The sequence below is a fragment of the Tyto alba genome, unplaced genomic scaffold (genome assembly GCF_018691265.1).
Source record: "Tyto alba isolate M040663 unplaced genomic scaffold, T.alba_DEE_v4.0 Super-Scaffold_19, whole genome shotgun sequence".
In the NCBI taxonomy this organism is placed as follows: domain Eukaryota; kingdom Metazoa; phylum Chordata; class Aves; order Strigiformes; family Tytonidae; genus Tyto; species Tyto alba.
Window position 1 is genome coordinate 11,192,405 of NW_024881281.1, and position 21,941 is coordinate 11,214,345.

At 46.0% G+C, this 21,941-nt stretch overlaps 1 protein-coding gene across 6 annotated transcripts in view; it reads left to right on the forward strand.

Moving 5' to 3' along the window:
* The window catches only part of COL26A1 (collagen type XXVI alpha 1 chain), a 180,405-nt gene that overhangs the window by 131,262 nt on the left and 27,202 nt on the right, over positions 1 to 21,941 (forward strand). For all 6 annotated transcript variants that reach the window (XM_042791594.1, XM_042791595.1, XM_042791596.1 and 3 more), the window contains 3 exons: positions 3,861 to 3,922; positions 16,333 to 16,486; positions 19,781 to 19,825. In XM_042791594.1, the coding sequence (XP_042647528.1) occupies positions 3,861 to 3,922; positions 16,333 to 16,486; positions 19,781 to 19,825 (261 nt within the window). The remainder of the gene's footprint in view (positions 1 to 3,860; positions 3,923 to 16,332; positions 16,487 to 19,780; positions 19,826 to 21,941) is intronic.

Genomic DNA, 21,941 nt, shown 5'->3' on the forward strand with positions numbered 1-21,941 from the left:
CTTGTTTCGAGTGAGGAGTTTGAAGACTTGTGGGGCTTTCAGCCTTGAGCAGCTGAATTGTGCAACTATTTACTAATGAAACTATGCAAACGCTGCTCCAGCCCTGCAAAGCAGGAATGCCAGGTTAGCAGGGCACCCGAAGTCAGTCACTGACCTCTGTGAGTCGCTTGTCGCAGGAGCGTATGCGGAGTGGAAGGCACAGGCTCACAGCCCGGTGCCCGTTTGCAAAGCTGCAGTGCTGGAGGCACTGGCTCAGCCTCTCGTGGAAGATCAGCCAAACGAAGCAACCACTGGATCAGGGTTAGGTGGGTCACCGCTGGCACAGGGTGTGTGACTTGCTGTTTTCCAGCATGCCGAGCCTGCCACATCTCTGGTATGTGAGACTTTTCTTTCCCTCCAGTTGCATTGCTTTACGCACGCAGCTGGAGAGGGGGAATGGGAGAGTGGGAAGGGAGAGGTGTGCTAGGACAGTAACAGTGAGACATGGAGACAGACTGGGTGTCACGCGATATGCTGGTACAGTCTCATGTTCATTATCTCAATTATTTATCCTCCCTGCTGGAACACTTCTAAAACAAATCCTACCATGTGTTTTGAGGTTGGGCTTCATAGAGTGAAATCACAACTCCTTTCTCAGAGTTTAGCTGGAAAAATACAAATCTGCCAACTAGGAATATGAGGGAAATAAACTGTGGTTCTGTGTAGCAATAAGTGATGGATTTCTGCAGATATGGAAAGCGTCTGCTCTGGAGTTCCAGGTCAGAGAGTTGCGTATTTGCCCCAACGTTATATTCGTTGCATGTGAAATGATGATGTGAGGTTCTCAAGCTCATTTTAATAAAGCTGACTGCTTTCACCCTGATCAGAAAATGCAACTTCACAGTCCCAGGCCTTGGAACCACCAGCCATCAGGATTAGACACTAAATACGTCAGTGCATAGTAGTCAGGGAAGTTATTTATTAGTTTGATTTGTCACCACCACTCTCAGGCTTTCTGCAAGGACAGATAACAACCCCAGATGTCAAAGCAGCCTGGTCCCCGGTGCGTTGTGAGGGAGCTTTGAAAGCAGTTTCTGTAACTGCAGTAGTGAGCATTCATCTCTGTGCTTGAAAGAATTGTCTGTCTGTTGGATAGCTAAATAAATGTCACAAGGATTTGTTGGCAGGATGGCTTGCCTTAGTAAGAAGATCTTTTGCATTAGGACGTCCACTTTCTGGATTAGTTAAATGTCTTTTGGGTCCAGGCTAAGTACCTTGGGTGTGGATTTGAGTTTCCAGGCATTTCACAAAGAAAAGGATCAGAGTTCAAATCCAACTTGAGCTTAAGTAGCTCTCTTTCTGACCTCGGCTGTGTTTTCCATATGTTTCAGCAGACAGCACTGACATGAAGACGATATTAGTAGAAATCTCACCATACAGTGGCACTGCTGCTTCATCCCCCCTTCTGTCATTTTGTGCACTTAAATCTAACCTTGTGTGCTGCAAACTCACTCGAGACGGCTCTTTGAGACACTCTTCAAGAGCAGAGAGGGCTGATGGACCAGTGCTGTTTGTACACTCTGTCTGGCAGATGATCAGAGTATCCTCCCCGCTGGGAGCTGGTTGATTCACCCCTGTGCAGAGGGGTAGTACAAGCCCCTTTTTATGAGCTGAGCTCTCCAAAGAGAGCTTAAATGATCAATCCATCTCAAATTATGCACAGAGATGGTTTTCAGACAGTTCAAGTCAGTCTCTCTAAACCTATGGGAGTTATTAATATGTGCAAGCCAGCAGAAGGGAGAATAGGACTCCATATTTTATTTGCTCTGTAACACATCTGGTACGCCTTTTGGCTCTTGGGAGCACTGGATTTATTCAGTCTTATCTTTCTATGGGGATGAGCAGGATCAAAAGCATGAAGCTGGTTACATGCAGAATGTAATTCCCTGTTGTACACACCACAAACAGATCCAGACCAAACAAGCCTCACCCGTTTTCTTCCCTGTGGGACAATGTACTTATGGCACTTGTGTATTCATGGACCAATTCAAGCCAAAAAATATTGCCCAAGATCTATTGCAAAGAATAAAAATAAACAAATGTTATTTCCTGTTGGGTAAAAAAGAAGTCCATGTCAGTACTGACCTGTGAGGAAATCCCTCAAACTAAGTGTTCCTGAACCATCAGATGCTTTGTCAGCAAAACCTTGGGTATCATGAGGTGGAAGCTCTACGTTTAGCTCCTTTGGGAAGCTACGCAGCTCCTCGTAGAGGGTCAGTGAGAGAATTTCTTTGGAAGGTTTATGCAACGAGTGATTAGTTGCCGTTAGCACTCAAGCAGTCTTCTTAGACTGTAAATCACTAACGTGGGAACAGCCAAGCTTCCTGGCCCTCCAAGCCATGAGCTAGAATCTTTGCGTGGCTGAGAGCCATCAGTACATACCATGTTCTTCATAAAACTGCAAAGTGTTTGTGGGTGAAGACTGGAGAGATTCTTTGGGGCTTCTAGTGCAAAAGGGGACAAAGCTTGTTGGGGGGACAGCTGAGTCCTAGGTGTTGGGGTGTTGTTTAGTCAGGCCAAAACTCATGTTCACCCATTCCTCACCACAGGTAAGCACTGGATTTACTCAACATCCCCTGCATCAGCACAACCTCAGCCTGAGCTGCACCTGAATGGTCTATTAAGGGGCTCAGAAATTTTACAGGTCAACCTCCCCAGCCCTATGGAAATACCAGGATTAAATACTTCTCCTGTGGCCAGCCAATGAAAACTGGCTCTGGCACTTAAGGAGCTCAGAAACGCACAGAGAGATGTATTTCTCCTCTGTGGGACATAAGATGGCAGTGATTCATCACCTGCATATGGATGGTTTGTTCTCTGAAATACCTGATGCTGCAAGTCATTTTCCCTTTTTACAAACTGCTGCGCTTCAGAAGGCACGATAGCTGAGTGGTCCAGTCTGGAAAGCTTTTCCAAGAGCTGGGAATGGGCAGTTCAGCACTGCTGCAAAGCACTGGGAAAGTGCCTTGTTGATTAAATCTCTGTTCAGGGCTTTATCCTCCTTCGCTCCCTTTCAAATTGATGAAATGAAAGCAGAGGTAAAGCAGCAGACCTGTTTAGATAAGTGATGTCCTTTGTATTAAGCAAACATTTTAAACTGCACTCAGAGCCAAATGTCAAAGTTTGTTCTTGCTAATGCATCCTCTCAAGATCCCTTTGGTGGTTGCTGCCTGTCTGTTGCTTCTATGCAGCAAAGTGAGATGGAAACCACTTTGTGCTGCAGCTCCAGTCTGCATTAGCCCTGGAGTCTTTCTTGGATTTTCTTGCTGTCACTGAGGCAGATGATTTGTTGCGGGAGCAGTAGCAGGGCCTGGAAGCCCGGGGATGGAGCAGGACTCCACAGAGGTGGGCATTCTGTATATTCATTGTTTTCCTTGGTATTTCACCAGGACATAGCATAGGAGAGGGTACAGTCAGAGCTAAATGGAGTATTGGCTGTGCCGCCTGATGTCCCGTGAGGTGGGAGCATGTGCCGCACCAGCTTGTGCCAGGGGCAGAACAAGTATCTCTGCTGGTGACAACAGAACATGCTGGTTGGCACCATGAGAAGTCTTAAAACTAATTTTTTTTTCATCTACCTTCTACCTATTGGGAACTTGGGTTTGTACTCTGCCCCACTAAACATCCCCAAACATGTGATGTGGCTGTAGATGTTCACCTGTGCAATGGATCTGAATACTTATCTTCCCCCCATAACTGAGCTTGAATCACATTTCTGTGGGCCTTGTATCAAAAAGGGATCAGGGTCTGCTGACTGAAAGCCATGGATTAAAAGGCAAAGTATGTAGAAATTTTACATATTTTTGTTTTGTTCTTTCTAGAATGCATGAACTGCACAAGACTAGCAGATATGACCGAGAGGCTAAACACGCTTGAGGCCAAGGTAAGGACCTGCCTTTATTCTTCTGTTTGGCAAAAATTTCCAAGAGTTGCCAGTGAAAAAGATGTCGAATTGGCAGCCCTGGAGAGATCAGGTGTTTGTCCTTCCATCCACAGCCAGGAACACGCCGTGGCAGTGGTTCTGCCCCAGGAAACGAGGCCAGCGCTGCTGCGCACACGGGCATCACTCACCTCCAGCCTGGCTCCAGCCACTTCCCACCCAGCTGCATCTCTGCCTCCCTTCTCCCCTTTGGCTGCTCAGCTCAGCTCCTCCTAAATAACACCCAAATCTAAGAAACAACAGGCCTTGTGTGGCCATCACACTTACTGCTGTGCGTGCCTGTTACAAGCCTGCCCTCACCCTGCCGCCGTGCGGGGGTGCCTTCAGGCCACGCTCCCCACTCTCACAAGTGTGCAGCTGTTAATAAATAACAAATAGCTCATTGCTCTCAGCTGGAACACATTGGCTCAGGTTTTGCTTCAGAAAGAGAGAGCAGACGGAGCTGTATGAAAAATCTCTTGCCTTCAGGGGGTTGATAATGTAGGGATGTGAAGCAGTGATTCCCCTGGCCCAGGGAAGAAGCAGATTCTGGTCTCTCTTGCTAAAAATGCCTTGTGGAAACCTTACCAATGGAGAGTGCAAAACAGAGGAGTAACGGTATGTAGACTTTTCTAAGAACAGTTGTTCATTAGTCAGCTCTTCAAGTGCTATCCAGTCCTCCTTTTTTATCCCTTTTCTGAAAGATGGGAGGCTTTCATGCATAGTTTAGTGGAGACAAATGTTAGGGGGAGACCTTCACATTGTGGGGGGTTTTCTGCAAATTGTTTTAATTTCTACCTACTGGGATTCAGATAAATTGTTCCAGTCTAGCACCAGAGCAGCTGAGTCAGTCGTTCCCCTTTGATCTGTGGTTCCTCTTGTGACAGCCCAGTGCTGGCTGTTAGATATAGTGCTTTGGTCCCTTTAAGGCATATGCTGCTGTTATTATTCATTAACTGACGGTTATCAATGACATAAAAGAATTTAGGGAGAAACCTTTGTGGAGAGGGGTGGTGGATGTGTGGTGTTTTTGAGGCCAGTGCATGATATTATGGTAATTTGGGAATTGTCTGTGCTGAAATGGAGTGAGCAATGTTGTCTGGAACATGCTCAAAGCCTTCACAGTTATATTCCGCTACAGGAAAATGAAGCGGTGGGGGGAATGAAATTCTGGGGAGCAGAATTGTTCAAGTGAAAACAACTGTTGTAGTGCAAAGGACAAAGATGAGCTGGATTGCTTTTCCGAGCAGCGGGACCTGGCAGGTGGGTGTTCTTTGGCAGCGAGGAGCTGGAGGCGTTAGGAGAGGAGTGAGGGGCTGGTGACTGACCTCTGTGTGTGCAGTCCTGAATCCAAGTAAACATGGGACCAGCCTCAGAGAGACATAAATCAGCCCTCCCATGCTCAGCCTGTAGCCAGCTGTACCTTCCTTCACTTTCCAGGATTTTCTATATCTGACTTACTGGAAGGTGATAACCAAAGACTGTCCTGACATCAGAGCACCCATGCTCTGCTGGCTTGTGCTGCTCAGCACTTATGTCCGGTAACAAAGCGTAAGAGGCTAATGGCAACCTCAGCCGGGGCCCTGGCAGGATTTCATGGAGGAGGAAGGAAATCCTACATACCTAAATCCCCTTGAGAAGTCTTAGCCCAAGAGTGAAGCTGCACCCAGGTCAGTGGGTTTGTCTTACAGATATGAAGCTGGTTTAAATTGGGTGATGTTCCCATCACCTGAAAGCAATCTGCTCTCTGGTGTTGTTACCAACTGCCGGGTGCCCCCAGTATTTGGGAAGTGCTGCCTGCTTGCCTTCTGCATGGGAGCTCTAGTGAGGGCCAGGAGCACGTTGTCTCCTACTGTAACCTGGGACGCTTGTGCAGCAACTGGCATTTGTTTGCTGACTGACAAACCCGAAGTGCTGTCCTTAGGAAATGCTTCCTATGCTGGCAGCCATATGGCTGCAACCTGCTCCGTGTTCAGGAGGGAGCACTGACTCATCATCAACAAACACCGTGTTGATGGCTGAAGACTTCGCAGTCCTGCAGACCTTCCAACATGAGGAACAGCGAGGTGGATGCCTGCAAAGTTCAGTGCCGAGATGTAGCCAGCCAGACCCAGGAGATGACACTTGAACAGTTTTGGCATTGCCTCAGTCCCAGCCATAGCCAAGACCACACCACCTCCTCTCTGCTTTCTTGAGAGTAGGGCTTTGGGTAACTTGATTCCTGTCAGCTCTCGATCTTGGGCGTAGTGCATCATGTCTCTGTTTTAGTGCTGCAGTGGGGCAATTTGTGTTGTTGCTGTGATGGGTTTCCTTCTGACTTTACTATGCCCCCCCAGAGACCCAAGTTGGGAGCAAAGCTCATCAAAGGGTTTACATTTATGGAGCAAAATTAGTTATTTCTTTCTATTCTGAAGTACTACAGATGGCATCTCTGCAAGGGTGCTTTCTGCAGCACGGCCCAGTACTTTTGCTCTTTTGGCTTCTGCTTTGTCTGAAAAGCTGTGGGTGCTGTGCAAAAATTGACTGTAGCAATTAAATGGAGAGTGATGCAACATTACATGAAAGATGGTGCTGTTCACAAGAGAAATATTCTGATTCACCCTTTTTTCAAGGTTAATTTAAGTTCAGTTTGATCTATGTAGCGAGGTAATGACCTCAGTTGTTGTTATTCAATAATAGCTAGCACCATTAAAAAGGTGCTTGAATTTATTTAGTATAGTCTATATTCCTGCTGGATTTTGCCTGGAGTTTGGAGAAAGATCTCTATTTTTCTGGATGATTTGGATGTGAAGTTGTCTCCAAACTGTCTTCTTGTAATGTCTCATTTCACCACAACAGCCTGAAGCTGTTCAGAAGAGGACAGGAGCGATGAGATGGGCATCCCTTGTCAGTGTTGGAGGCTGATCCACCCCTCACCTTGATTTTTGCTGTCTTGTTCTGCAAAGGCAGATGTGAAAATTCATTCCTCCTATAAGCAGAGACAGGTTTTCCTGCCACAGTCCTGCTCCTTCTGGAGACAGCTGAAGTTGAGGAGCTTTGCTACTTTTACTCTTTTGAATTTCAGCCCAGCATATGACCATGGTGAGCTCAGGGAATGGCAACGGGTAAGATCAGCCACTTCAGTGTAGCCAGTCAGCTTCAAGAAGGTAAAGTCACTGGCACCTGCTGGTAAGGGCTTTGAGGCACGTGGAGCCTGTGTAGACTTGTTATAAATACGGCAAGGCCCAAGGGTGAGAGCAAATGTGTAGAAAGCTACTTCTGAAGGTACTGTGGACCTGGGCAGATTGGTCCTGGGTGAGAAGATTTGCTTTAATAGAGTAGGTTAGGGGCAAAGTGAAAAACAATCTCTTCCTCACACCTCTGCAATGGGGACAAGGAGCCAAGGGCCCTTGGTTATGTGTGAGGATATGTAAAATGCATTTGTCTTCCAGTGTCTGTGAAGGACAAGTTAAAGAAACTTAAACTCAGTCATGGAAGAAAAGGCTACAAGGCTCCGGTTTCTTCTTCCTCCACTGCTGCAGGCTTTTATAGCTGTCCCCCTAAAAAATGGTCTCATCTTTCTTATTGCAAGAATTAGTTGGTTCATCCAACTTGTAAGATCAGTGTCCAAATGAGGTAATAAAAGTGACCCTCTGATTTTTGTAATATGAGAGTTGAATCAGAAAGTGAGAAGCAAGAATAAACACAGAGCAAATGGAATGAAAAATGACTCATTAGGGACCAGTGCTTAGATAGCCCCTGGGGAGGAGAGAGACTCTGAGACATGGCTGAACTGTGCAGCAGAACAAGCTCTTCACATGTCTGACACTTTCCTTAACGCTGCTCTAGGTTGTCCTTGTGGCTGTAGGAGATGTTTCTGCAGGAAAGGAGGTGAAGGGAGATGGATTCAAGTTCCATCCTTGTCTCTCCTGTTTTGAGTTACCATGTCATCTCCTTAGGATGGAGTTGGCCCATTCCATTTGCTTGATACCAGACCCATTTGGGTGCCAGAGATTTGAAAGCTTGATTGATGGTGTTGAGCTTGAAATCTACAGGTCACAGGAATCTACATCAGGGAGGATGGTGTTGAGCCTGCAGTCAAGGACAAGAAAGTGAGCAGGCCAGAAGAAAACTATCCCCTCCCCAAGCCCCAACACCCCAAACCTTACTTCTCTCCTATGACATCTTACTTGACATCACTACGGCACCCCCTGACTCTGTGGGGAGCCTCACTGGAGGGAGGGGAGAATGAACCCCGCTTTTATTTCACATGCAAGGTTTCTGCTTAGGCGAGCACAGCTTCTTAGTGGGAAGAGTGTATAGCCCTTCCTTTCTGAATTTCCTGAGCCTGGTGCTGCCCCCCTGTGTCACAGGACTCAGCCCGGACAAACTCCAACAAATCTCAAGAGAGCTGCAGTGTCAGGAGAGAGCGGCACCGCTGCCCACGGCAGGCAGTGCTAGTAGGAAAGCAGGCAGCTACATTAACATTTCTGCTCATTTAGTTTGCCTAGTTTCTTTTAACAAACTCCACCAAAGAGCTACGGGCAGTGCAATATTAATCCCAGCTTTTGGTTGGAGCTTGAGTGCAGCATTTGATCTGAGTTGATATAACACAGTCTTATCTCCTGACATCGCTTTTGAGAAGTCCGTGGCATTTCACTTACAGCTTTAATGCAGGGAGATAACATTACATATCTAGTGTCTGATTGATTAATTGTGTGATTGATAAATGACATGCATATTTTTTGCATGAAAACAGTCCTTGTAATGTGATTCCCCACGCAAAAGATTCTGAAAGGTTTTAAAGAAAAGCTTTGTACTGTGCACAGAGTTTGATCAATACATTGCTATTTATATGAAATCACCCCATTTATTTAGAACAGATTATCCCACAGCACCTTCACTACCCTGTGTCTTTTGACTATGAAGCTCCATTACTTGGAGTTTTAATGTAATCATTGTATTAAATGTTTCTAGATCTCCCCCTTCTTCCAAGCAGCTTCATGAAATACTGGCAGCTGTCTGGGATGCTTTATGGGGTTTGTCTTTTATTTCTCTGATAGACAATAAAACAAATTCCTGCTGTAGCGGAAGAATATTTGGAAAATAGAAAATGTTTCATGGTGCTGTGACACGGCTGAGAGATTGGGAGGGAAGCCCCGGTTGCTTGGCTGTGAAGCTGCTGCTGGTCCTATAGAGTGGACATTAGCGGTTGCTTGATATTTCAAGGACTTTCATGGATTTTCCATGTTGCATATGTGATTGCCACTAGCAGTTATTTATTTTCTTTCTGTTCTGAACAGGAAAGTGGCTTATCTAATCCTTAAAGTTTCCTAATGACCCTATGCAGAATCTGCCTCTCCATGTCCAGTAATGCATTGAATTTAAGGACTATTTGGGCTATTTCACAGGTAGCTGCATAATAACAGGCTGGTTTCTAGTAGCAATAACAACCTTAAATCAATCCTTGTAAAGTTTTTAATTTAATGCTGAGTTTCTGTAGGTCAGTTAATGTAACAAATGTCCCTAAAAAGAAAATGCAATGTCCTAACTGACTTTTACAAGGGGGAATCACGAACCAAAACTGGGTGGGCAAACTGAATTTTTGATCAATGTTCCTATCTGAACTTTGCATCTATCTCATTGGCCTTTTTCTAATCAGCAGTAATCATGACTATGATTAGGACGATTGAAGCAGTTTGGGTACTGGCCTTCCTCTCATTAGGGCATGCTTCCGTCGTTCAGAATGACAGTTAAAATCTTTTTGTTCTCAAGTCTAGAGATGGTTGGATCTTATTTCTTATCACTGTTGGATTGAAGGGGAGCGATCTGTCCCTTAAGACCGTTCCATGTGTTTGGCCAGTGCTGTAAATCATTTGCCAGAACCACAAAAAGGTTTTAAAGACCTCCTGCTCCACCATCCCCTCCCACAAAGTCTTTTAGCTACAAGTTTGGCATTTTTAGTCAAATATATTTAATATTTTCATAAAATAACTTTAAAAAATTCTCTTTTTCTATGACATGCAACTTAATTTGCCAAGCAAATCCTATGTCTGCATTAGGAAATGCTTTTGGTGGTTTTACTACATGGGAACAATGTTTGCAAGCTTTGTTTTTTGAGAAATACTTTTGTGGACAAAAAGTAGATTTCAGCAAGGGAGGTATGTGAGGAGCCTAAGTGCACAGAGCCTTTGGTAACCTCATGCCCAAACCTGCAAGCTTCCACTTGATTCTCAATCAGAAATTCTAGGCAATCTTCAGAAGGAAGCTATGATCATAAGAGAAAATTTGGGCCCTTTTTTTTCAGCTTGCAGCAAGGCGAGCCAGCTCCCGTATCTTTCCAAGTCCCTTATCTTTCCCAGTTGTGCTGCTCTCTTCCTGCAGCTTTTCATTTAGAGTCCAGCGGAGGAAGCAAGCACTCCAGACATCTCAGCCTATTTGAGCTGGCTGCTGTGAATCTCTCAGCCAGAGTTAAGGGCTCCTCACCTGGTGAGAAGCAGCGAGCTGATCTCAAAGCCGTTGCTGAGAGCAGATGTTACTTTGTCAAGACTAAGTTCATCCCGGGCTGGCCTGGCTCCATCTCTGTAGCACTGCTACATCCCCAGCAGGTGACAAGCAATAAACTGGGCAGAGAAGAATGATGTGATTTTGAGGGTGGGAGGTTATAGCTCCAGTGTATTTTTATCAGGTGTTTTAAAGTAACAATGGGGAATCTGATTTCACTCTGAGCTCCTTTGTGTACTTCACTCTGCAATGAGCTCTTAGCACGGCATTAAAGGATTGCTGGGTCCTTTCCACATCTAACTTCTTCCCCTGGCTCTAACACTTCGGGGTGCCAGTGGTGGCAGGCTGCGTGGGCTCACAGCAGCAGAGGTAAATCTCCAATGTGGAGCAATATCAGAGAAGCTCCCCAGGTGCCTCAGGGTGCAGTGACCCGGTATAACTGCTGCCAGTCCTTCCCCTGCTGCTGCTCTCTCAAGCAAAGCCTTGGTGGTCTGCTGGTTTGCTGAACACTGCCTGCGTTTCATCTAAACTAGTAGACTGGGCTATGCTTTTGTGTATTCTCTGCTCTCATTTCCCTCCAGAAGATACTTGCTGATGAAACAGTCACTTTTTGCATCTTCTTTTTTTGGAAACCCTGTAAACCTGTACAAAAATCCAAATACGTTTGCAGAAAGAGCACGAGCTGTGCTACCTGTGGATTGGCAGAAGCCTTTGGTCCACATTTCTTCTTCTGTGCAATAGCTGATGACATAAACTTTAACTTTTGGTCTACATTGGGTCACTACAATGACATCAGCTATTGCTTCCCACATAATTTATCAATATAACAAAAATTCCTCCATGCACTAATTATCTTGTCCCCTTTGGTCTCTAAGCCTCTAAGATGTAATAAGGATGAAGATACCCAGGTTCTCTCTGGGCACCTGATTGATCAGATTTTAGTGGACACTTACTGAATGACTTTTGGCTTTTGAAACCAAGCAGTTGAGTCTGCATTGGATCTTTGTGTTCACAGGTTTCATATTGTTACAAGATAGATACCATTCTCCATCAGATTTTTTTATAACTCCCTGTTTAGCTCTGTGTCTTGATGAACGATTAAAAAACCCTTGTATTTTGCCAAATAATTTGCTATAAAGAAAGATATGTCCAACAAGTTATGCAATTACCATTATTAATCAGCTTGTGTCTTTACAAGATCAAGGGAATCTTATTTTACACTGGAATTTTTAGCTGATGAGCTGGATTCATGCAGTTTCTCTCCCTCCTCTTTAGAGAGGGATGGAGGGGAGTTAATTCCGCTAATGCTTCAAGAGACCAAATTTCCCCTGTTTATTAATTAATAATATCCATCTGGATTATGTCAAATGATTCCCCCTGCATTTCCATGGATTTTTATCCAAAGAAAAACCATTTTGAGCTCTGTTGTATCCATTTTGAAATCTTTGGAAGCTCGGCTGTTCTTTCCTTGTTTCTAGCACCTACTAGTTATAGGACATCAGGAATGCAAGCAGAGGACAGATGATGGGAGGAGGCTGTGTTTGTGAAATCTTCTTTTGATGTGTGGGAACAAACCAAAATAGGGTTCTTCAAAGCCACTCCAAGCCAAAAAAAGTCCTCTGACACTGAACATCTCAAGAAGATGAAAACCTTCCTCCCGTTTCCATTGTCCCTGGCCCGAGCTTTTGATCTGACGCAAGAAATGTGGTATGTGTCTGAAGTTCAGAAAGTTTATGCTGGCAAATAGAAAAGGGGGAGGTGGGTTGAGTAAGCTGGGACTGAGCTTCAGGCACATAACACTAATGTCCCTGCTGAGGGCCCTAGGCGTGAGCAGGCCCCGCAGCGGAGAGCCAGGCTCCGAGCCACGGGAGACGAGCAAGCGCCAGATCCCGTGCCGAGGTGAGCCCGACGGCTCCGCGGGACGCGAGAGGGCCGGGGCTGAGTTTTGCAGGCAATAACCTCTGCCGCCCGGCGCTGGCCTGCGAGCTCCTTGGCCAGTGCAGTGCATCATCCCTCCTGCATTCCCTTCGTGTTCACACGCCGTCTCCTGCGGCGGGCCCGTCTCCCGCTGCGGTGTTGGCAGGACACGCGGCCCCATTTCAGTTCTTTCCAGCTTTCTGACCCAGTTCAGCTGCGTCTGAGAGGTGGGGTCTGGAAACCAGAGACAAGCCCTCATGCCGGTGGGACCTCTGTTGCCAGAGGCTCCAGATCAGCGTGTCCATTTAGGCTCAGATTTGACTTTTTGTTTCCATACGTGCAAAAAGACAAAAGCCCGAGTGTTTTGCTGAGCTGAGGCCATCCTTAACCTTGTGCAATGCAGCACAAACTGGGGAGGAAGGGCCTTCGTGTCCTCTGCAGGGATCTGCCCTCCTGACACCACAGGCACCAACCACAAGCGCTGCCCTTCAGCCAGTTCTTTGTCGTGGCTATGGTTAGTTGGGTGACTAATGTTTACCCACGGTATCAAGGCATACTTCGTTTATATGGTGGCATTAGGATGTTTTCTGCCTCCATTCTTCATGGAGGCATAACTTGGATCGCAAGTGGTAATAGCAAGAGAGGTGGGCACTGCTTGCAATGAGGATTTCCAATCTAAACCACACGTTCTTCTTCACTTGGTGTTACCCCTCTCTCTACCTCTACCTTATTGACTAGAAAATACCAAGACTTTAATACTTAGACTTTAATACATTGCACATTTTGCTAATTTGCTTGCTGGCTGTGAGCCTCTATGGTATCATTTTCCAGCAGTTTACTCAGAGGGCTAGAAGCTTTCTTTTTTTGTTTAATGAAAGTGGGAATTCTCCTCAAGTCCCTTGACTACGGCAATGGCAGCCTTAAGAAAAACAGAACGTGACAGAAAATAGATGAATGGCTCCAGTGCTATTGCAATAATGCGTAAGGACCCCGTTTGTGCTATGTGCTGTGCTAGTTTATGAGAGGACACTCCTTGTTGAAAGAACTGTATATAGTTTGAGATTTTGACTGTGACTAAATCCCTTGTGCTTTTCCTTCTTTAGTTTGGCTCTGTGGATCTCACGGATGTGAGAGCTCTCTTCTTTCCACTTTATTTCTTTTGGGCACTTCTTCAGTCCTAATCATAAAAACTAGAATTTCTCAGCAATTTCGAGTCTGGAGACTTCCTGACCTCTATCATTTTGTGCCCAGGAAAAATAAACTTGTTACTATGGTTTGAGCCTTAATGACTGCTAAGTATATATAGTCAATTTATAAAAGAGCATACTGGATTATTCTGTGCATGCCTTAAAATCTTTTACAGCATTTATCAGCAGAGTGCTCATTTAAAACATGTTGTTTTAATGAAAAGGATACCATTGCCACTGTTTTGTGTTGATTATGTGGTAACACATTTTTATTATCACCCATAAAAATGATTTGGAGCTGTTCCACTCCAGATGCAACCTTCAGCAGAGCTGTGCTGGTGCTGCTCGCGCCGCCCGGGAGGGCCCCGGACCCCTGCAGTTTGCTGGGCCCTCACCGTTGCTGCCAGTGATTTAATATCACCTCTTCCCACAGCACCGCTGGGCTGCGGCAAAATACTGTCCAAGAGAGCCCTCGTCGGTCCCTTCCTCACAGCATGGAGCATCCTGACCCTGCCCTGGCTGTAGCCCCTCTGATTTGCCACCTCCAGGATTAGTTTTGCCTCTGTTGCTGAGTATGCTTTGGCAACATCTGTGTGTTTTGCTGGGGAAGCAAGAGGATAATATAATAGTATAAAGTGATTCAGAAAAGGTCATCAACGTACCCTTGAGTCCCATGTCAACGAGAATTAAGCACGATTATGGTAAGGCACATGCTTAAGTGTTTGTTTGAACGGATAGCGTATTTCCTTGAAAGTCTGACAAATAAATCACTGGTTAGAAGCAAAGAAGTTCAAGAGACAGTTTGAACAGATTCCTTCCTTGCCTGGTGTCAGAGAAGCCTGTTGAATAAAAGCATTGTGACCTGATTGCTTTTTGCTTTCTTATTACTCAGAAAGCAAGACTCTGGATCTGTGAATAGAGATCCTTGCAATAAAGGAAGAATTTTGCTTGTTTGCAACAGCTGAGGTTCAGTTCCCTTGCACTTAACCTAGCTCCCAGTTTAATTAGTTTCTGATTCACCCCTGTCAGGCCAGTACATTCTGCAGGAAGTTCATCATTTCTGGCGCTGCTGCAATACTGGCTCTCTCCATGCCTTGTAATAAATAAGTGATAAACCTTGTAATAATTGCAAGTTTAAAACAAACAAGCGGAGCCAAGTCACTCTCATTTATAATTGCAGTGTGACTTCATTATGCAAAGACAACACAGCATGTTAAACCTTCTAGGGATTTAGTGGAAAGTTTGAGCCGTATTCTCTTTTATTTCCCTTATCCCTAAATCAGTATTTGCTTAGGTGGTTTCCAAACAGGAAGAGACAGGGCTGCAACAAAGCACAGTGTCAAACAAATTTCCCGTGGAGCTTTATGCTTAGAAAGCAGACTTTGCTGGAGATGCTGGATGCTCGGATCTGTTGTGGAAAGCTGAGCCCTGCTCCTGCCTGATGGGCATCCTGCGCGTACCCCGGGCAGGCAGCTTTGCCAGGGGTCCACCCAGCTGTGGGGCGAGCGGCAGGGCTGCCGCTGCACCCCAGGCGCGGCTAATGCGGGGGCTGCCAACCCTTTGGCTGCCCCACCTGGCAAGTGGGTGCTGCCCTTGGCCTCTGTAAAGGGGTAAAATACCTCCGACTGGGGTAAAATGCATTTGCAGCAGAACACGTGGGCTTGGCACGCCAGGGCAGTGCTCCCGATGGGTTAGGCTTTTTCAAAAGAAATCTGTAGACTGCTTTGTCATTCCACCCTTGCTTAGTGGCAAGGAAGGAAGGGGGATGAAGCATTCAGATTAAAATAGAAAATGTCTTCTTTTTTAAATCCAAATGTTGTGAACACTTTCATTAACAATGTTGATCATAAACTGTGATGAATGTTCCCCAGGACTTCACTTTAATGGAGTTTGTCGGTGGGCAGAGACCACTTGGGTCCTCCATCTCTCAACTTCTTGTGGGCAGTTAGGTTTTTTGCAGCTATGTTAAAGACCAACTTCCAGTTTCTTTCAGGCCACCAGTGGCTGGGGAGCACAGCCTGATGAACAGCAGTCTAAATCGTCCAGGGGAAACGGGGTCACTTTGCCAAGGAAGTTAGATTGTAACTAGCCCAAATAGCTCAGGGACACACATTGGGATGTGGCTTTATTTGAAGGCAGCGTGTTTACAAGGTATAGAAACAGTTGTGTGTTTTAATAATATCCTAGTACTTCCAAGTAGAGCTCTTTGAGGAAATTGCCTGCCTTTTTATATTTGCTCCAAAATTAAATCAATTCAGCTCTTTAAAAGCTTCATATTCTTCATCATCTTTAATCTGGTCAGCATTTGTGCTTTGATTTGCAACCAGTACCTGTCCAGAGGCACCTCAGTTTGCTACCCTGGGCATCCAGGGTACCAGCTCTCGGCAATTGCTGACCCTACGACTCTGGATTTGAACACGTAAGCTAGCAGTGAAATGCTGTGTCCCCTAGCACCAGCTCTGGTCCCTGGTTTCATGTTTCTTACCAGAGGGACAACCCGTGTGAGGCTGAGTCTCTGGAAGCAGTGAAGCCCTCTCCAAGGAGGGTGCATGTGAGACTCTCCTGCAACATGACACAGCAGCTTCCTACACTAATTACTGCCAACTAATTACTGCCACTTTCCAGAAAACCAATAGAGCTGTAACACCGAAACCCTGCAGTCTGTGATGCAGAATTATTCACAGCTCCTGCTGGCAAGGAGAGGAGTTCCCAGACCTCTCCAGGATTGAGACCGCGCGTGAAACTATCCGACTGACCTCGTTTGCCCTCCCCATGTCCCCTGTCTAGATCCTTCTGCTGGAGGCTGCAGAGCGAAGCCCACCGTTGGAAAACAACCTGCCGATCACTGGGACGACGGCCACGTGGTACGACGATTTGCTACCAGATGCCTTTCCCCTGCTGAATCCCGGGACTGTCCTCAGAAAAACAGTGGGATCTGTTGGTAAGCCTAATCTGCTCTTCACCAAATCACCCGCCCTACCTACAGGATTGCTGCAGGGTAACTAAAAAGGAGGCTGTGTCAGCCTGCTGTGGCTTTGGAAGCTGCAGGGGAGAGGGGTTGGAGGGAAACACTGACAGCTCCTTCCCTCTGCTCAGTGAAGGAGAAGAGGGTTAAGATTTTCAGATGGGCTATTTTCTCTTTTTTTGTGGGCACATTTGCTGCCGTGTGTTTGATGGAGCCGGGAGCCGCATGGTGCCGCGCGATGAGCGCGGGGCGGGCAGCCTCGCTGGCGTGGGCGGCTCCGTGGCTGCGCATTGCTTTGCAGCCTCAGCAGGGACACCATCGCTTTGGTTTTTGCAAGTGCTCGCTGCAAAATGGGATTGTGCTCAGCAGGTAAGCCACCCTGCGGAGAGGCATTTTGAGAGCTTTCAGTCTCTCTTTCAGGGTCAGAATCAGCACTGTTTATCTCCAGAGGCAGGATTCCTCCAAACCAGGGCCTGTTCAGTCTAATGTTGCCTCTTGTCCCTCCCTCTCTGCCAAGCTGTGAACGGAGAGAAGGTTGCACGGCAACTCACATGTGGACTCACAGATATGAGGAAGGAATTCAGTCTTCTCCGATCCCACCTCAAACCATCCTTTTAGCTACAGCAAAGTGGGCATGATCCACTGCCCGTGCAGGGATGAGGGTCACCCCTTCGCAGAGAGGGACTCTCGGCTTTTCTCTCCATGTTTCTGCCCTTCCTTGAGTTAAGCCAGCACAGAGCAGGCATGTTCCTGGAAGAAGTCAGCTAAGCTCAGAAACTAACACGTTAAGCTTGATTTTGCCAGCTTTAATGGCCCATTGCTAGCCTCGATTTCTCTTGGCACAAGCATCTACTGAGAGCTGAGTTCTGGCCTTGGGAAAGTTAGATTTCTGTTAACCTCAGTAGGGTCATTATGCCTGCCTGTATGTTTCAGTGTACATGTTTTAAGTACAGAGTCTGTGGATTTTGAGGCCTGGATAGATTGAAACATTCCTGAAGAAACTCCAGAGAGCCATTGGGATCACAGGGGGACAATTCATACTCACCTACTGAGCGCTGAATGCAGTGTTTCCCTGTCTGGGAGCGGTGCAGGGAGGTAGAGGACCGGGGTGTAGGGATAATTCTTGGTTTTATTAGGAGGAGAAACTTTCCCATGAACAGCAACATCAGTTGCAGTCTGCATTACGTTTTTTAAATTTACCATAAACGCAATGGGCTGTTTTATGATCCCTCTTGTGGCATGAAAAAAAAATACACTTATAAGAAAATCTCCCTCTGAGCCCACTTGGCTAGACAGATCCCTACACATTGAATTTCCTTGACCTTGACATTCTCATTTCAAGATCCCCGCTCTCTGCTTCCAAAGCCGCCTTGTCTGTCAGTTGCTTTGCTTGCTCCCAGAGCAGTTCTTTAGTTCTTTATCCTCTATAGGCCCTACTTCACTTTTTTCCCTTTTTTTTTTTTTTAAAAAAAAAAACAAAAAACAAACCAAACTTTTATTTATTTATTTATTTATTTATTTATTTATTTATTGGTCCAAGCAGTTTATTATGGCAGCCCTTCATGACTGCAGCAGACTTGGAGCAACCAACATAGACCAGATGTCGTCCATGTTTATAATTTGACAGGATGCCACAACATGGAGGGAGGTTCACTAACAATATGTTCTGCAAAGTATTTTCAGAACCACAGTGACGGCTGCCAGGAACTGAATTAAAGCAGCTTCCCCCGGTGTCCATTATGTGCTCATTCTGCCTTCTCCATGTCATTTATTTTTGCTGTCACAGTATCTCTGCACCTGTACTTCATTGTATTAAAGTCAATCCAGCAAAAGTACTGATGACTCTGTCCCTTCCACTCAAAGTCCTCTCCTCTCGGAGGCTCCTCGCACATGATAATCTCCTCCGGCTCAGCAAGGAGCGGCGAATGCCACTCACCCAGGCAGTGATGCAAACCAGAATGGATCTCCTGTAGCATTTGCATCGGGCTGACTCTGTGGTTCAGCATCAGCACCCTCCACCCCTGCAGTAAATCTAGAAGGTAGCTAATGATCACTTCCAAAAACTAGGTGATGTTGGCTGAGCTTTATGTGAGTCTGTCTTGTCAGCCAGGCTTGCGGGCTGTGCTCACAGCTAGCTGCATGCCTTACAGCCCTGCCTGGATGCTACCAGGTGTAGTCCTTGCTCACTGTTACCCTTTATTTTTCAAGCCTAAATTTATTTAACCTAGTGTGGAATTAGAACTCTAGCATAATAACTAGGTATCAGGCATGCACTGGACCATTTCAGGTCAGGACAGTGTCTTTCAGCAATTAGAAGGAATCGGTTAAGTTGCTCATTGACATGTGATTGCCTGCTCAAGCCCCTACCCAAGTCCTGAGGGCTTCAAATACTTGCTTTGCTAAGGAGCTGTGGGGATCTTTCATGGATCTGGGTCCACATTTGGCTTCCTTCCCTGCCCATACCCTATCTACAGTTCAAAACCGGCCAAAAAAACACACTGTGGGGTTGGGGGAAACGTAGGGAATTTTATGCAGTTGGTTTAGGATGGTGGGAGACTGCCCGTTTTTCAGGATTTCAACACCGCACTGTGACTGGTTGCTCAAAGCTGGCCCTGGGTTCGTGTACAGAGATTGCAAACCCCAGGAGGTCTTTCAACAAGTGTGACATTAGAGTAGGTGGAAGTCGAAAACCTGAGTGTCCTGTGTGGTTTGGGGTTGTGGAAAGCTAAGCCTTTGTCCCTCCCATCTGCATCCCCAGAGTTTTTTGTGAAATACTACCCACTTAGCCCTGCTTCTAGTTTTTCAGCCAAAGCAAATCCAAATCCTAGCTTGTGTGCCACCAAGTTTCTCAGCTGGATGGACTGAGGGCAGGATGTTGGTGTCTAACACAAAGATGGTTGATACGGACTTGATGCTTTGAATGGTGGGAGTGTTTCTGGGTGACCTTATAGCTCTGGGCTGGCTGACACCTCTCCAGGCTGAAGTCCAGGAAAACTTGCTACTGTTTATTAGGATAGTTATTTCTTCTGTGAGTGACAGGGCTGAGAATAGACAATCATTTAAAAGCAATCAGAGCTGTTGAGACAGCTGCACTGCTGGCCTTTCTGATCAGCTTGTTAATCAACAGGATACATTTTACTGAGTATTAAGAAAATATATATACTCTGGCTGAGCCAGTTGGCAGCAAGAGACCTAATTTTTCATATATTTTCCCTTCCCTATTTTTTTTTTTTTTTTTTTTTTTTTTTTTACCCTGACCCTCTTAACTAGAGCCTAAAGGACACAGAGGTACAGAGGAGCAGCTAATACCACAGGGTAAGTCAAAGTTTCTATTTACTCTTTCAAAGCACAAAATGTAGCTCTGCACACTCCTGTATACGATATGTCCCAAAAATCAGGAGGGTCCTGTGGCCAGGAGTCCTCAGTGATTTGGAGCCTCACAGATACAGAGAGGCTGGGTTTCTTCTTTAAGTTTTATCTGATGGTGGACCTTTCTGGTTAGAGAGGCAAAATGCCACCTGTACCATCTTTGAGACATTCAGTTCCCCTGGCACACAAAGGACAGAAAGCACTGCCCCATGGAGAGGCAGCTCACGGGAGGACATGTGGCTAGAGTGAGCAGGACATGTGCTGAGTGGTGGGAGAAAACACCATTATTATTTTACTGGTATTGCCTGCCAGGGGCACTGAGAGCTGCTGGTGATGTTCTGGGCATCGTTTTGCTAAGCCCCATACAAACAGAGAGTACCACCCTGCTCCTGTAACAGAAAAAACCTTGGGGAAGGAAAGGGAACAGATGGTGTGTTGCAGGTTAATGGCCAGGAAGAAAATCCAGGTCTTTGCACATATGATTTGGTCTCCAGCAGCAGAATACTCACCCTTTACCTTTCTTAATGTTTAATTTTTTTCCCCATGGCTTTTTCTTTCATATTTTTGGAGGATAAATACTCACCATGGGCTTCAGACCTCTGAAAGCAACGCCACTGTAGCATACGTGATTTATGCCAGCTGAAGATTTGGCCTATTCATTTCCCTCCCCCCTTCCCCCTGAATCCTTCCCTCTTTCTTCTCCCTTTTGCACTTGTCTCTTTTATGCTGGTAACACCATTTGTCACCGGTATGAGCACTTGCCTCACACATTACTCAGTGCTGCTTCTCCTAGTCTTTCTTTTAGCGCTTTCCACCTTCAGGGAAGTAAGTGCCAGTTTCTTTAAAGCTCTGCTGCAGCAGTGTGATTGAGGATGCTAGCAGCGAATGATTGCTCTTGGTCTGCAGAGGTTCACAGGATTGAGTTATAAAGGTTGAACTGAAGTATTGAGGCTGATTTATACAAGCGAGGAAATGTTTTGACCCACGCTCAGCAGCACAGTGTGTTGTGCTTGCAAAACAGTGTTTCCTCTGTGCTGGAAAGAATTTGCTGCAATAAAGTTACAGGGGTGCTGGGGGGCTTTGTAGAGGGGAGAAGATATTTGCAATGCTGTGAAGAAATGCTCTTGCTGTCTTAAATGGGCTCCTGACTGGGCAAGCCTGAGCTTGCCAAGTACAGCATCCACTGTCAGGTGAGATCCACTAAAGGAGCTCCCCTATTCACAGAAAAGTCTGCAGTTTTTGTCCTGTGGGTTACCAAATTGATCGGAATTAAAACCTCACCTTAATTCCTTGTTCAATACTCAAGCTAAATCAGATCTTTATTGGTGACTGAATAGAACAAACGTACAGGCACAGACTCCCACACAAAGCACTCTGCCCAGTTTCACCATGGATTGGAGATGGATAGATTTCATTTTTGTAAGAAAAAATAATTTGGACGTCTCTCCAGAATGGCAAAAGAAGAGAGGAAGGGGAATCTTTCAAGGGGGTCTAATATTGAGAGATTATTGCTTTGTTCTGAGAAATGCAGAGAGTTCAGATGAATGTCTGAGGGGGGCAAGGTTTTGTGCCCCAGGTGGGCTGTCCCACACCTGGAGGGGGAACGGGATCCAAATGTGGGAGCTGCAAATCGTGCAAGCCTTGGTTTTTATTATGTAGCCCTGTTCCCTTTGGTACCAGCTGTGAAGGTGTCAGTTGGCCAGCCTGTCTCCCGTTTTCCTTCTCTCCCTCTATTCATATCCATTCTCCCCCACCCCCTACGTGCAGCAGGTTCTCCTGGCATTGCTCTTGGAGAGTTCAGTACCTCTTCTGATACCAGGGAAGAGGAAGGATGCTGCTTAAGAGTTTCTCTCAATTTAAGTTGTGCTCTGCTGGGTGATGGTCATACGTAATATACAGACTAAAACTTAACACCTGAGTGCACTGAACTTTGGACTCAGATCCTGCTCTGGCTTTGTATCTGCCACTGCTTTCAAATACTCAAAGCCCTTTGGTAGCCCAGAAACCAGGAACCTCTGACTCTTGGCTCTGGCAATTAATGACTTTATTGTAACCATTAACT